General features: G+C 53.9%; 1 protein-coding gene across 1 annotated transcript in view; it reads left to right on the top strand.

Moving 5' to 3' along the window:
* RAPGEF1 (Rap guanine nucleotide exchange factor 1) overlaps positions 1 to 16,374 on the top strand; it is a 131,732-nt gene that overhangs the window by 89,762 nt on the left and 25,596 nt on the right. Inside the window, exons 11-12 of the mRNA XM_081065820.1 lie at positions 4,325 to 4,527; positions 8,182 to 8,340. Coding sequence (XP_080921946.1) covers positions 4,325 to 4,527; positions 8,182 to 8,340 — 362 coding nt within the window. The remainder of the gene's footprint in view (positions 1 to 4,324; positions 4,528 to 8,181; positions 8,341 to 16,374) is intronic.

Raw genomic sequence — 16,374 nt, 5'->3', positions numbered from 1 at the left:
ACTCTCAAAGGGGAGACCTGGCCGGGTTAAACACAGCAGGGATTGCCCCAAGGGCCAGCTGGGGGTTAAACACAGCAGGGATTGCCCCAAGGGCCAGCTGGGTGGGCCGTGCAAGGAGGCTGCCCCCCAGGGCCTAACATGTCCCCCTGCTCGTCATCCTCATGGGGTGTCGCCCAGCTCGTGCAATTACCTCAGCGGTGCAGTCCCCCAACTCGAAGGGAGAGCTGGCTCTGTGAGGCTAATGATGTCATTGCCATCTGTCACGTTCGTTGGCTCGTTAGGAACCAGGGCGCTTGAGGAGGGAGCTACAAACGGCAGTGTCAGAAATGTCTCCTCCTGTGCCTCTGCCTCTGCACGGGCAAGTGTTTCAAGAGCTGCTGCCTCCCCCACACCCACCCCTCCCCTTACCCTGACTTGAGCAGCTTGGTGCTCTGGGCTCACACCCTTTCCTCCCCTCCCCGCCCCTCCCCAGAACTCAGGGCAGGACTACATCCTGCAAACGGCACATGCGTGTGCAGCCTGGCCCAGGAGCCAGGAGCCGCCTCTGCCGGCTTTTAGAACAGGTGCAGGGCGGCAGTCCTCAGGGCTGGAGAGAAGGGAAGGAAAGGGAGAGGCGGCCATGGTTTCCTTTAACAGCCGCAAGTCTCCGGGGGCTGAGATGTTTTCTGTTAATTTAGGCTTGCTCTCATCCATTGATGTCTGTAGCTCTTGGGCCTGCAAACCTTTAAAACCTACTGAGAGCTCCCAGTGCTGCATGTCCTGGGCTAAGGCTTCGCACACCCCACTGTACGAGTATTTGGTCCTTACTACCTGGCCGGAAAGGTGTCATTTGCTCCCGTTTTGTAGATGAACAAAGCAGATCTCAAAGCAGCGAAGCCTTGCCCAAGACCAAGATGTGGGCTTCAGAGCAGGGACCCTGCCCCCCACACTGAGGAGCAAGGGAGCACCCTCCTTCATTGGGACCCCATCCAGGTTTCCGTGGTGACCCCCACACAGCAGGTTGTCTTTTCTGGGCCCTCTGCAAGGACCCCAGACTCGAGGCTCTCCAAGGCTTGCCCTAATCTCAGGTTCACTCTTCACCCTCGGAGAGTTCCGGTCTGACTGTGACCCCAGAAACTCTTCACAAAGCTGCTTTGCGGGAGAGGAGGACATCGTCATCATCCTTCTATTTGGCGGATGCTGACAAAGCTCATCCGTGCACAGTCCCCGTGTCACCGAGCAGCCTCTGATGTCCTGAGTGTCCCCAGCCCCCCTTGCCAAGGGCCACCCCACAGCCCTTGTGCCCGACAAGCTTCCTGTCCCTGTCTGCCCACAGTCGGGAGCCCGCGGGCGCAGCAGGCTGCCGCACTGCTCTGCTCACAGAGCCCTAGTGCGGGTCTGCCTTTGAAATGGACTGGCCCTCGGTTCCCGAAGTTGTGAGCGTCACGGCCGTTTCTCTGTGCGTGGTTCGCCGTTCTCTGCAAGGACTCCAGCGTCAGGAGAGCACGTCCTACTGAAGTTTCCTGCTGTCGTTGCGTTCAGTCTTAGGGAGCAGTGGGCCGGCATTTGGGGTCACCCCCTAGCCTTTCATCTTCCTCTGGACCCCAGTGGTGGTGGTTGTGCAGCAGTAAGAAAAAGGCATTGTGGGACTTGATGAGAAATGTGAACTGCATTTTCAGCAGCAACAGCCAGCCTGACGGGGGGACCATCTTTTCCTGCCCGCCTTTTATGGCCTGGTTCCATCAGGGCTTGCTGGTTGGAGCTAAGACATTCTTACTGATTCTTTTAAATAGAGAAGGTGACTTTGAACGCCCTCCTTCAGTGAAGAGTGCCAGAAAGACAAACCTAGAGAAAGGCATTTCCTGTCTTCCTAGACCCCAGATGAGGAAGAGAAGAGCAAGTTCACGTCCCTACCTTCGTCTGCCATCCTCAACAGTGTCTCTGTCCTTTAGTTTGCTGCCTGGCTTGGGACTCCAGTTAAGCCCCCAACTTTGTGGTTATTTGAAAATACAAACTTAAGCCCTGCGTAATTGTCCTTGCCATTTCTCTTGGTATCCGAATCTCAGCTCCGCCAAGGCAGGTGCATATGGCACTTGGGAGGTGAACCACAGAGAAAGTACCCACTCAGGATGGTGACTTAAATCCCTGCCATCCCCATGCCTGCCACACACGGACTTCAGTTCCTTTGCTTCCAGACCTGAGGCCTTTTCCCTCCAGCTGTCGTCGTCCTTGCACCGCGTAGAGTGTGTGCAGCAGCTCTTGTAAGCCAGGGTGCTGATGCGCGTTCCCAGATGCAGGGGCATAACCGTGCCTTTCCCTCCACACTGCGGCGCACACGTGTGTCTAGGAAATACCCCGACACCCGGGCGCTTCCTCCACCACCTGGAGAAGGGGAAGGCGGGGCAGGATTTCAGAGCTGCCTTCGCCTAGGCTTTGCTGTGGGGAATGTCAAGTGCAGATTCGCTTCTCAAAGGTGCGTGGGGCTTGGAGAAAGGGCGTCTGCTCCAGCCCAGCCTTCACAGCTCCTTAAGTTCGCCAGGTGACTGGGCAGTCAGCTCCAAACTGGCACTTGTCCCAGAACCTTCTGCAGTCTTCAGAAGGGCCTGGCTCTGCAGGTGGCACTCTGACCACTGACCCCACAAGTCAGGTGAAAGTGTGCATGGGTGCCCCCGTGGGAGGGCGGAGGGACCTGCCTCTGGGAGAAGGTGCCTGCAAGGATGAGGTCACTGAGTCATGACAGCCGAGGCTTTCTTCTCTGACTTCTCACTTCTGGGGCGGTGAGGTCTCTGTGCGTGCTGCCTGCTGCGCAGCACAGGCAAGGGAGCCTGCCCCTGAGCAGGCGTTGGGCGCAGGCAGCTCCACCGCTGGGCGGCAGCAGTGGCAAGGGCTGGGGTTTCCAGGAGGGTTTTTATGGCCAGGATGCATTCGCTGGAATTCGAGCACTTTTCTACTGTTTGTCCTCTCCCGAGGGTGTTTCTAGCCCTGCAGCTGGAAGGGGGGACTGAGTGTGATCACTGCTATTTCTTGCACACCCAGTGGTACTTTACAAGTACTAGGGGCTAAGTCACCAGCTAGGGACACGTGTTCCATTCATTCATTCATTCATTCATTCATTCTACACGTTTGCGGATGCCTACTGTATGTCAGGCACCAGTGTCTCAGCAGTGGACAGGACATGTGGCCTGCCCTCCTGGAGCTTCGACTCTCGAGCGAGAGGCAGTAAATCCTTTGTATCTCCTTTGAAAATATGCCCTGAACCAGACCGCTCTCACTCCCTCCCCCCTCCTCCACGGCTGCCCCACATCGTCCTCTCAAGACAGAGCAACTCCAGGCACAGCCCACGGGAACCCTTCTGTGGGCTCCCGCCCGTTCCGCCTCAGCTTCTTCCTGGCCCCTTCCTGGCGATCGCCTCACTTCCTTCTCTCCCCTGGCCAGCTGTGCCCTGCCCGCCTGTACCCCGTCCCCTTTGGGTCTTTGCCCGGCCTATAGCCTCGGTGTGGCAGACTTCCCCACCCCCACATAGCTCAGCCACGGTCTAGGGAAGCACCCCATTGCCACCCCACTTCACTATGCCCCACAGGATGCGTTTCTCCCCTAACATTCACCCCACTGCGGTCTGTTTTCTGTCGGGGAGAGCAGGCTGAGGCCCACAAGGCAGAGGATTTGTTTCGCTGGCCTCTGTGTAGTCCCAGTCTAACACATAGTAGGTGCTCAGGAAAATTTAGATGAGTAGAAAAAGCCCCCAGACAGCGGCTGAGCCACTGTGTGGAGAGCTGAGAAGGAAACGAATGAGGAGCAGGTTGGGGAGCCTGAGCCACTGAGGAGGGAAAGAGTGGGGATGAGCAGGTGGGGGCAGTGCAGAGAACAGCATGTGCGGGAATCCCTGAGGGCGGTCCAGGAACTGAAAGAAGAGCGGGGCTGAGTGAGAGGAACTGGAAGTGGTGCATTGGGGGCCTCAGCTGGGCCCCTCGAGTGTGCCTGGAAACCCCCGAGGGCTTTTCAGCAAGGGGGTGCAGTGCCCCTGCTTTTTTAAAGGCAGACTTTAGTTCTTAGAGCAGTTTGAGGTTTACAGCATCACTGCGTGGAAAGTAGTTTTCCCGTGTATCCCTGCCCCCCCCACGCGCTGCCTCCCCATGGTCACCATCTCCACCAGACTGCCCTGTTTGTTACGGTCAATGAGCTTGCACTGACCCATCATTGTCGCCCGGAGTCCATAGTCGACAGGGCTCACCCCTGGTGCTTCGTGCTCTCTGGTGTGGGGTGCCGGTGCTTTCTTGGCCCACCGGGTGCTGGGAGGAGGGGAGCAGAGCGCCAGGGGCCGCCACCTGCCCTCTCTGTCCCGCAGTGCTGGCCTACATGCAGCTGCTCGAAGACTACTCAGAGCCGCAGCCCTCCATGTTCTACCAGACGCCGCAGAACGAGCACATCTACCAGCAGAAGAACAAGCACCTGATGGAGGTGTACGGCTTCAACGACTCCTTCAGCAGTGGGGACGCCCCGCAGGAGCTGGCACCGCCCCCCGCCCTGCCCCCCAAGCAGCGGCAGCTGGTAAGCGGCACCTCCCAGCTCTCTCCCCACACTGCCCCAGCGACCACCGACTCGCCCGTCCTGAAGGGACGGGTTCTAGGAACCAGAACCTCATCCTTCGCCGGGCCAGGGTCCTGGGCTACTGGTGACCTTGCCACACCCCACTTCCTCCAACCAGCACGCTCATGGGCAGCCGGCCTCCTGCTCTGCCATCCCCCCACCCTGGGGACCGTGGTGCCTTTCTTTTCCAGAGCAGCCCGTGCAGCTGGGACTGGCTTGTACTCAGAAAGTTTGTTTTCTCTGCTGACAGTCTCTTCATTTTTTTTCTTTCTTCTCTGGCTCCAATATAGACCTCCCAGAAAGGAGGGACTCAATCAAAGCACAGGGCACGGTCTGTGTAGGGCCATCTGTGGACTTGATTTACATAATGGGCCTAACTGTATAGCGTGACTTACGTCCACCCCGGCCAGAGATGCCCCAGTGAAAACAAGCTCTATTGAGGCAGGACGGCTTTAAACAGAGCCGCTTTGTAATTCAGGCATGGCACCCTTCCTCCTCTAAAAAAACACCTCCTGAGTAAGGACTCCATGTAGGTGATGCAGCTCGAGTCAGCACAGGGCAGGCTATCCTGCGGGCAACCTGGGAGATTCTGGGGCCACAAGGGGGGTACCTGTCGGGGGCATGCCTCCACGCCTTTCTGCTACCAGCTTACTACCCAAGTGGGCTCTGCTTAGCCTCGAGAATCCATCGAGACATGCTCCCCAGGAAGAGTATGCCTCAAAGCGGGGGCTTTTTCAGAGCTGCATGTGCTATTTTGCTCACGTGCTGGCCAGTCCGGTAGTGTTTGAACCAAAGAGGGCACCAGTGTGGTAGCTGGGCCATCTTTTATCCACTGTGAGAGGACGTGAAGGTGCTGCTCTGACTTTCCTGGGACATGGCTGCTGCCTGGAGAGCAAAGGACCCTGGGTTACTCCATGCAGACCCTGGGGCTCAGCAGTTCTGTGATGGGGCCACGAGCCGTCGCCCGGCCCCGGGAGCCCCTGAGCCCTCCTGGTTCATGAGCACAGGGGCTGAGCAGGCAGAACCACAGCCAGCCGCTTGCGAGACAGCCCGTCTCATAGAAGAAAGGCCGAGCTCGGAGCTGGGAGTCCTGGGTTCCAGTCCTGCCACTAACTAGCTGTGTCTCACGAGTTACACTTGGTCTCAGTTCTTCACCTGCCCTGAATGTAAATGTAAATTGCTCTGAAAATGTTTCAGAAAGAGATTTTTACCACCAAAATATAAATGCCTGCCCCAGGGGTCCCCTAACTAAACTTTTTGGTTAAACAGCTGAACCAGATCTCATTGAGATTTGACATGCTCTCACCGCCTCCTGTGGGCATCCACAGGTTCCCACTGGCCGTCCTTGGGCATCTTCCCAGACCCATGGAGCCCCAGGCCTCCACGTATTTGGGGACAGATCCCTAATGAGCATGCTTGGAGCCAGGCTGTCTGAGAGAGCTCTCTGGACCTTGTACCATGCTGACAAGGCGGGAGTGAGGGGACCCCCAGGAAGAGGCCTGCCTGGGGTCCTGTGAGCTTGTCAGACACCCTACAGAGCATGTCCCCATGTAAGCACTGGGGCTTTCCTGGGGCTTCACACCACAGCCCCCGTCATCCCATTTTCAGTAAATTGAGGCTGAGAGCACTGGAGAGGCTTCCTCAAAGCCCACTGCCAGAGTGGAAGATGTGGGGACAGAGCCCAAGTATGACTGAAGCCCAGGCTCACCCATGCTGGCTGCTTGGCACACCCTCTCAACTGCACGTGCAGGAAATGTCATCCCATTTTACCAACAGAAATGGGAGTAATAATTAATGACTTATGCTGTTGGCTTGTGTACACTGTGGAAGGCACAATTCTACCATGTTTCCCTGAAATTAAGACCTAGGCAGACAATCAGCTCTAATGAGTCTTTAAGAGCAAAAATTAAAATAAGATCCGGTATTGTATTGTATTGTATTATATTATATTATATTATATTTATTATATTATATTATATTTATTATATTATATTATATTTATTATATTATATTTATTATATTATGTTATGTTATGTTATATTGTATTGTATTATATTATATTATATTATATTATATTATATTATATTATATTATATTATATTATATTATACCAGGTTTTATATTAGAGTAAAATAAGACCGGGTCTTACATTAATTTTTGTTCCAAAAGCTGCATTAGAGCTGATTGTCTGCCTAGATCTTATTTTCCGGAAAACACGGTAAGTTCTTTGCAAATAAATAGCCCTGTACAATGTTATCCCCACTTTACAGATGAAAGGCCTTAGGCCCAGAGAGCTTCAAGTAATGCCCAAGGTCAAACAGGTGACAAGTGGCTGGGCCCCAATTCAAAGCCAGGCAGCCTGGCTCCCGGTCTGCACTCTCCTGCCGCGTGAATAACTACGAGGTGTGATCAAGAGCTACGGTGAGTGTTTAAATTTTAAAAAATGTATTACAGTGAAAGACCCATTGCCATTAATGCCCCTCGCTTCGAACTCACTTATCCCATCATTCTTACCACTTTCTGAAGCAGTTCTGGAAGTCCTCTTTTGTGAGTGCCTTTAGTTGCACTGTCATGGCTACCTCCATATCCTGAATCATTTTGACTTTGGGGAAGAGCCAGAAATTGCAGAGTCAGATTTGGTGAATAAGGTGGATGAGGACACGCCATAATGTTTTTACTTGATAGAAATTGCCATACCAGAAGCGAAGTGTAACACAGAGCCTTCCTTTCCTTTGTGGTCACAAAATATGGTGACTGCAGCTGCTGAGTCCATCTAACAGAAAGGCAAGGATTTTCAATGTGGAAAGCAGCGTGTTGAACCTTAATAACAGTGTGTGACATGTTTCAACTTGTTCGGTGCAGTCAGTCGGGTGTGAGCTACGATTGAGAGAAGGTGTGTTTTAAAGTGTGCTGTAAATCATCCTCCATCATGACAACGCTCCGTGTCACATTGTGCTTCTGGTACACGGCAGTTTCTGTCAAATAAAAACATTACGGTGTGTCCTCATCCACCTGTTCACCAAATCTGGGATCGTGTGACTCCTGGCTCTTCCCCAAGGCCAAAATGATTCAGGACGTCAGTGCAGCTACGACAGCGCAACTAAAGACACTCACAAAAGAGGCCTTCCAGAACTGCTGCAGAAAGTGGCAAGAATGATGAGATAAGTGTGTTTGAAGTGACGGAGAGTATTTTGAGGGGATTAATGACAATGAGTCTTTTACTATAATACATTTTCTTTAATTTAAACGTTCATCATATTGTTTGATCACAGCTTATACATGATCGATACCCACAGAGGGGGAACCTGAGGCCCTAAATAAGTGGAGGGGCCAGGGCTCAAACTCGGCCTCCTGGCACCTGACCACTACTTCAGTGGACATAATTTGTGTGAAAGTGAGCTTTAACTCTATCGTGGGGAAGTGAAGGAGGGCCCCCTCCCGTCCAGGTAGCCAGCCGTCAGCAGGTATCTGATCCCTGACCTGAGCCAAGAAGCCATCCCTCTCCGGAATGTCCGGCAGACTAGGTAGCAGCCTGCTTGGCCTTTCGCCTACACGCCTGACTGTTGTCTGCTTTTCTCTCTCCTTCCCTGTCTTCTCTCTCGTCCCTCTGTCCAGCAGGCCTCCTATGCTGCTTCTTCCTTCTCCTCTGTCTCCTACTGTGTCCAGCAAACTAAAGTGGCCTTCACCCCCGAGGACGGCAGTGCCACTCAGGGCATCAGTGTGTCCGTCTCTAACTCCTTTCTCAGCCGGCATGGCACCTTACCTGTGCCCTCGGTGAGTCAGTCGCTCCCTGCCGCTCTTTCCGTGCAAACCGGGAAACGCGGTCTCCCGTTTGTAGCCTGTGTGTCCCGACGTGTGTGCTGCTGCCAATGGCTGGATCTCCCCTTCTGCAGACCCCCCACCATGGGAACAGTATGCCAGGCTGCTTCTCTGTGGCCTTAAGGACTGTGCACTGGGGGGTGGAGAGGGGTGGGGAAGGGGAACGTCAGTGGCCACACTTGGTGCATTATCAACTCAGGCACAAACTGGTAGGCGGGTTTTGGCCTTTTTATTCTGGCCTCCCCTTGGGGCTTGGGTCAGCCCTTTCAAGTGTTCTGTGGTTCAAAAGGGATATTCCTCACATAGGAAGCAAGGCCTTGGAAAGTAGGCCTTTCCTGGGTGGGCCGAGTTGGAGTTGGAGGACTGGGTCGCTAGTTAGCTTTTGCTGTATAACAAGCCACCCCAAGACTTGGTGGCGTAAAACCACGGAAACCGTTTGTCGTTGCTTAGGACACAGGTTAGCAGGGTGATTGTGTTGACCTGGCCCGGGCATAGCTGATTTTGGCTGGAGTTGCTAACATCTCTGGCACCTCAGCGGGGACAATTGGGCTGATTTGGCTCAGACCCTCGTGCTCTGTCAGCCTCCATCAGGCCAGCCTGGGCCTGTTCACAAGGCAGCTGGCAGGGGTCCAAGGAAACAAATGGAAGCACGCAAGGTATCAGAAAGCCTCGGCTCAGAATCGGCCTGTGTCACTTCCATTGCATTCCCAAGGTTAAATCACAAAGCCGGCCCAGATCCTGCAAATAGAGGGATACGCTCTGGCCCTTGGTGGGAGTTGCTGCTAAATCCCATGGCAGGGGGCTCGGATTCAGGAGGCGGGTCGTTGTAGCCATTTCTGTAAGCAGTTCACTTTGGAAACTTCAGAGAGGGAACACTGACACTTCAGGAGGCAGTTGTCCTTCGCTGGAATCTGCATCTGTCCAAAAACTGGAACAAACAGATTCCCCTTGAATCTGTGAAAATGAAACAGCAGCAAGGCCACATTTAGATTGCATTTAAAACTGGTTTGTTCTTGCGTGATTCGTGTATCCTCCCAGCCTCAGTTTCTTTCCTCAGGATGACACTTTTACTTGCCTCTTGCTTTGTGAGGCTCAGTGAGGATTAAGTGAAATCATAGGAAGCTGCCAGGCACATAGGAAGCTTAGAGAGGCACTGCTGCTGGGGCTCGTGTTGGGTCTGTTCTAACGGAGTCCGTGAGAGCTTGGGCAGGCCGCTTCACCTAGTGTACTGCCCTCTCCCCTCTAAACCGACGAGGTGGCCCTGGTGACTTGCAGAGGCCTGTCCAAGCCCAGGGTCCTAGTGTGGGCACGTCGTTTCCATCTTTGGGAACCATCCAGGGACCAGGTGAAGGTGGCCCTGCTGTGGTGAGCACCTTGGGGTACAGTCTTCCTTTGGCGCCAGGACCTAACTTTTCAGAGCCCCAGCAACGCTGTTCTTGCTCTAGGAAGGCTGAACACCCTTCTTCCTGCCCCTCCCGGCCCTGGCACACAGACGCCCTCTGTTTCCTCAGCAGGCACTCTGGCAAGCTCTTTTCACCAATCGTGAAAACTTGGCTTCAGACAATCCTAGCTCTTGGCTGTATTTTTTGCCTCTATGAACAGAAAGTAAGTGTGCATTATCTTAAGAATATCCGCAGTATCCCTTTTGAGCAGTTTGGGGTTACAGACCTGTCAGTTAACTGGACTGTGTGCCACAGAATTAAAATTTGAGGGCATTTTAATGACGTTTGGGTACGAGAATGTCAGAGACAGCGGGAGTCTAAGGCATCTGGCATCGGAAATGCTGTGTTCTCTGCACTGGCTCCACAAAGGAGCCCAAGGGGACAGAGCTGGGGAGGTGCTTTGTTTCATTAAAGGAAAAGCACCCCCGGCCCCTAGCGCCATTAAGAGCATTTGACATCTGAAAACTGAAACGCCAGAGAAGTGATTTCTCCTCACGTAGCCTCTGCTTCTTTCTAAGGTGAGCCCCACAGAGGGCGAGGGCGAGGCATTCCTATCAGGGCAGCCCTTTATTCTTGAATCTCTTCACTCCATTGTTCTTGGGCCTGTCATCAGTCCGACAGCTAATTCCGAAGGGGTGCCACTTAGAATACAGTTGTCACACCTCACGCTGTTCTTGGCCCAGTGACCTGTTACTTCTACCGGAAGACTCAAGCTATCTAAAGGCACCCTTCCAAGGGAATTGAGAGTAGTGAACCTGAACTGACCAATTTCAATTGAAGTGGGTGCTGAAATGTATTCTCGTTCACTCCCCACAGTCCTGGGGTGAGTTCGGTCCAACAGGCCAAAGCCTCTCTTAATGTGGGTCAGGCGGCAGGAAGGATCCAGGGCCCAGGGGACGGCCCCGTCACCCTGGGACAAATGGGAAGAGCATAAAGGATTCTTGCGCAGGGACACCGCGGCATGCAAGTCACCGATGGGCGGTGGCACCGTGACAGGGTCAGGCGAGCTTCTTGGGGGAGGTGGCACTTGAGTTGTGGCTTAAGGACAGTTAGGATGTCAGGGACCTAAAGGTCAGCGAAAGCAAGTCAAAAGATGTCTCACACCAAGGGACCTGCCTGAGGATGGGCTGGAAAGCCTCGCATGCATTCTGGAAGGATTGAGGTCATGGGACAGCGGCTGAAGGACAGTGACAGTAGCCATGCCTTCCACGTGTCCTCCATCGCCCTACACCTGAACGGAAACGTGTGCTTCCCGAGTGCAGCCCTCTGGGGCTCAGGCCAGGCTTTTGCTGTCCCCACTGCCTGCTGCTTGTCCCTGGGCGTTTTCTGCTCCTGCGCGCTGCCCGCCCTCCTCTTGGCAGACTCCCACCGGGTCTGCTGGGCCTTCTCGTCCCATGGAGGTGTTAGGCCCAGTCCAGAGACGTGCTCTCCTGCTTGGCATGTGCCGTAATCCTAGGAGACGTAAACATCTGATTCCTGGAGCATGCAGACCAGTTTGATAGGACAAAGTGTTTGGGGAAATGGTGAGTGACTAAGGCAGCAAAGATGTGGAGAGCTGGGTGCCATCTCCCCTGGGGCCGGGAGGCGGCTCCAGGGTTCTGTTCCAATTCCACTGGGCCTCAGTGTGCCTGCCCTGCAGGGCACCTGTAGGTGTTTGAATGATGGGCCCTCCTGCACACAGCTCCCCGACATACTGCTGGGGCCCCCTTCCTGTCCCCAATTCTCCCTCAGTTGCTTGTACCTCCGGGCTGCCTGCCCGCTCCAGGCCTGGTCTCAACGGCGTCAGCCCTTCCTAGGAGTCGTCTGCTTCTCACGGCCCTTCTCTGGCTGGTGTTTGCTCTGGTTCTGAACCCTGGTAGACAAATCTCAAAACAGTCTTAAAAGTTGAACCGGACCCATGTTCCTTTGCACCTGACCAGAATGTTACTGAGAATCTCTCAGTAACCGCTAGGGTTGCTGGAACCTCTGAGGCATCGCGCTGAGAACGTTAGAAAAACTGCCTTCCTCCATCCCCTGAGCTGTTTCCTGGTGTGTCCTTCCTTTGCTAATGCAAGTTACGCATGTTCACCTTCCCCCCCAGAGACCTGGTCAGATGCTAGAAATCTGCTGAAATGTTTCTTTACCGTCTTGGTTTTTACTTAGGAATGAAATCCAGAATGCTCCTGGGTATGTAGAAGGGCTGCACGACCCAGGTTTGGAGAAGCACTTGAGAAATATCCATAACTGTGATTTACTTAAAAAACTCTTTAGGGTTAAGAAAATCAAGTGTGCAACATCTCCAGGACTTCGGTTAGGAGAGGGGACCTGTGGAAGGGACCGTGGAGAGACACGGCTGGTGTCCCATTCTGGGCATGGTGCTTCTCTGACATGCTGGGCCCAGGGTGTCATCCGTCAGCACAAAGGCTGTCAGCAAGAGGCCTGCATTTCGTGGGCTCTGGGTGTCCTTGCCACTCCGTCCCCTCACGCAGCTCCTGAGGTTCCACTAATGCATTTGTCACTCACGGGCTCCTCAACTCCTGGCCACCAGCCAGCCCTGGGCAGTCACCCAGCAGCCATCAGAGACTCTGGGCACTGACAGGTCTGAGGGCCAGACAGGAAGGGGAAAGAGGAAGGAGGTGGAGAGGAAAGGAGATGATGGACTCGGGTAGGAAGGAGTGGCCGTCGGGGGAGTGCACAGGCCAATTGGCACAGCACGGTGTGTCCACCTGTGGAAAACAAACCCCCACCTTCCTTGTCCCTGTCCCTTGTTTCTTCTTGATGTCATCTTATCTTCACACCGGTTTCCTGCCCTGGTTGGAGCCAGCTCTCTTGGAGAGGCGTGGCCCTGGGCACCACTGATGGCTCCGGGCTGCATCTCTCTTGGTGGGGCTGTGAGCCATCGGCCGCCTGGCCGTCCGCCAAGCATCAGGAAGGCAAGGGCTGTGCTGCCATCGAGTGTGGGGGCCTCTGAGTTCCCCCGCCCCCACCCCAGTGCGCTGCTGACGTTCGTCCTCGGCTGCCTGTGGCTCGGGCATCGTGTGGGCATCGTGGGTGTTTCCAATCACTGGAAGTCACAGGCTCGCAGCCTCTGCCCAGAGTAGAGTCTACAGGGTGGTGTCTCCTCGCTGGGCTCTGGGCTCCCTGGCACTAGGGAGCTATCCCCACGCGCCTCACGTGACACGCGCTCAGTTGGTGTTCGTTTGGGCTCATCCAGCCACACCACTCTGCTCCCGTACCTGTAATTTCTGTGTTTCCGCCATCCCGAGTTGCCCAAGCAAGAAACGAGGTGTCGTCTTGTCATTCCTCCCCCACTGGCACGCACACCACCTTTCCACGTGACACACGCACACCTGTCATCACACCCTGAGCTGGCCCACTCCCTTCCTGCGGCCCCGGCACTGTCACAGTGGCCTCCTTCCTGACCCTCCTGCCACCAGCGTCAGTTACCTTTCTTCCCCTTCTGAGCGCTACAGTTACACGGAAGTGTCACCTTGTCAGTGCAGAACCAGGTCCAGCATTCGCCCCAGTCTCCTGCCCACCCATCCCTGTGCCCGGGACCTGTGGACCCTCCACTTTCTCCTGGCCCTGACCCCTCGTCACTCCTACACCTTGTGCTTCTCTCTTCTGCCCCTGCCTCCCTGACGTCCCCGATCCTTCTCCACATGTGTTTTCTCCTTACTTGCTGTGTGGACCTCAGCATGCCAGCGCCTACTCACTAGGCCTCCATTTCTTCATCTGTCCAAGGGGGGCGGCATGAAATTGTGGGGATTAAAGGGAAAACACATGTAGAAAAAGTAGTACAAGACGCACAACCAGCGTTTACTAAAAAGGGAGGTGTTAGAACAGTATTTATTATCACATTAGGAGGTGGTTTTTCTCTTTCTTTTGTAATGTCCAGGTTCTTTTTCTCAAGGTTGTAAGTCCTGGAAGGGCAGGGACTGGCCTTTTTATACGCTTATAGCCTGGGCACATAGCTCGGGGCCGACCCAGCAGGTGGCACTTGCTCTGTGACACTGAACTGAGCCGCAGGATGTGGCTTCACCCAAAAGCAGAGAGCAGGGAGCTCTACTCGGGCCCTCTGCCCCATCATGGCATCCATCTTGCCCTGCTCCCCAGCGTCTCGTAGGAACAGCCCGACTGTGACGCGTCACATGACAGCGTCTCTGTTCCCGTGAGTCAGACGCACTGGTCCCAGGCTGTCACCGAGAAGTCTGTTTCTTCCTCACTTTCCTTCTCTGCTGACCCAGGAGGTTGTGGCTGTAGGCTGTCTGGCTCGAAAGCTTCACAAGCAGTTGCTGTCTGCTGGGTTCCTTGGTGTTGTGTTGTCTGCCCTCTGCCTTTCCGCTCTTCCTACCTGACCCAGGGTGCCTGGAAGGCCATCTCCGCCTCTACAGTGTGACATCTGCATCCAATCTCACTTTGAGCCTTGACACGGCCTTGCAGAAGGAGGTACACGCAGACCAGCACCCCTCCTGGCCTTCCAGGACCCTCAGGGGAGTGTGTAGAGCCTGCCTTTGTAGGAATCCCCAGCCCTGAAGAGATGGTTACCGCCTGAGCCCAGGGGCGAGCATGTCTGGCCTGTTGCAGCCAGCGAGGGCCATGAAAGGAGGCAGGACTCAAGGTCCACGCCTTGGGGGCTCGCAAGGCAAGCGGTGACTCCCCTTCTGCCCTCACTTCTGAAGACTTCCTGGCTCTTCTGTTGATGCTCGTGGCATCTCAGGTGGTCAGTGCTGTCAGCCCAGCTTCAGACACAGGAATGCTCCAGGTGTACTTCGGCTCTAGCCAGGACAGTCCAGCTGGTCAGGTCCGTATGAGGGTCCTGTGACATGAAGGTTAGGGTGCTGTCCACACACATTCGTGTTTTCAAGCTACCTGTCTGCTTGTCAAGGTCCTTCCCACTGTCCTGTGATGGGTTGCTTCTTCCCCCGCTCCAGAGATGGACAAACCAGAATAGAGACGCTGAACCGTTTGTTCAGTGTTCAGTGTCTTAAGAGCTACGGTTAGAATCTGGAATCCCATGGTGAAAAAGAGAGATAGGTTGGCATTTAGGAAGTGCTTTATTGCCCATAAATCAATATTGGGACCGGGGAAGGCTAGGTGAAAGAAGAGTCCACACAAGGTGGCTGTCGAGAGGCTTTTGCCTTCGAGTTCTGACACAGTGGGTAGCTACAGGCTCTAAATAGAGTTCTAAGAATAAATTAGAGTCCCTGTCGTGTTGTTGAAATCCAAACTGAGTAAAAATAAAAATAGTCCAGTCCGATTTCTAGAACTGAATTCAAATCATTTTTCAATCTGGAGTAAGTCTTTCTATAAAGAGTTGGTGCTATTAAGGTCAGTAATTAGTGATTCCACATAGCACCTCACAATGAGCTACAGGTTTTTGCAAGAGTATAATTAGCCATGGAACCATTGGCCAAAATGTCGTGTTTTCAAGGAAGATCCTGTGATCTACGTTGTGAAAACATGTCACATGAGAAGAAAAGTAATGTCTGCTTTTACCTTTCCTACTACCTAGAATTCTCCCAAGCAGATTTTTGTTCTTTTACATCCTTTGTTAACGAAATACACATTAGAATGTTCAAGTCGTTTTAAAAAGTAGACTTCACCAAGAAGTTTATTTAGAAAAAAATGTTTCGGACCCAGCGTGATGCAAGATGAACTCTTATCGGTCACACAAAGGACCACCCGAAGCGCCTCCCCTGCCAGGGGCGCAAGAGACCTCAGGGCAGGCGGCTGCTGCTTCAGCCTCAGCTCCCGACTTGGCTTTGGAAAGTCTTAGCTTTGGAAAGTCGTCCTGGACATTTACTAAAATCTGTTTGTTATGCGTGTGAATTAACAATGGGGCATCAAAAAAGGAAGGTGCCTCTGGGCCTAGGGGAGACCCAGAGGATGGCTTTCATAAACATAGTTCATTGGGACCAGGAAGGAGACAGGAGGCAAAGCCAGAGCCTTTTCTCCGGATTGCCGCGTGGAGTGCCAGTGTCTTCGAGAGTCCTTCCTGGGGACCCAGGAGTGACGATGTCCCATCTCTGGGATCCAGATCAGAGGTGCCTGTCTCCAGGACTTCCCTCCTCAGAGACGGTGCGGAGTGCTGTGCAGCAGCTCGAAGCTCGACTTCCTTCCCGGAGCCGGAACTCAGGCCCCGCCTGCTGACAGCCACAGGCCCTGGTTGAAGGAAGCTCCGAGCCCAGGACCGGTGTGGAGCTGTGGTTCCCAGTGATTCTCCGCAGGGGAAGGAAACCCAAACCACGCTAGAACAGCAGTGTCCCTTAAGTGTGTTTTCTCACAAATGGTGGATGAAAATTTAAGCCCGAAAACCAGCTGTCCAATAACTTATCTGTTTTTCTAAGTAGCATCCAAAACCACTGAAGCCATAATCCTCGCCTGAGCTAAGAGTAGCAGTAATGCTGGTTCCCTGGCAACTTCTGTTCTTCTCAAATACTTCACCACGACAACGAGTCCATTCACGCAAATGTCTGCGTTTCCCTGCCCTTGGCAGAGTTGAAGGTTCTCACAGCTTGGAACTCAGGTCACCACGGAGCAGCCCTTCCGATCAGGGTCCTTGGGC

This window comes from Rhinolophus hipposideros, assembly GCF_964194185.1.
Source record: "Rhinolophus hipposideros genome assembly, chromosome: 11".
Taxonomy (NCBI): domain Eukaryota; kingdom Metazoa; phylum Chordata; class Mammalia; order Chiroptera; family Rhinolophidae; genus Rhinolophus; species Rhinolophus hipposideros.
The sequence above is the reverse complement of the archived record's forward strand: the minus strand, read 5'-3'. Positions and strand labels throughout refer to the sequence as shown.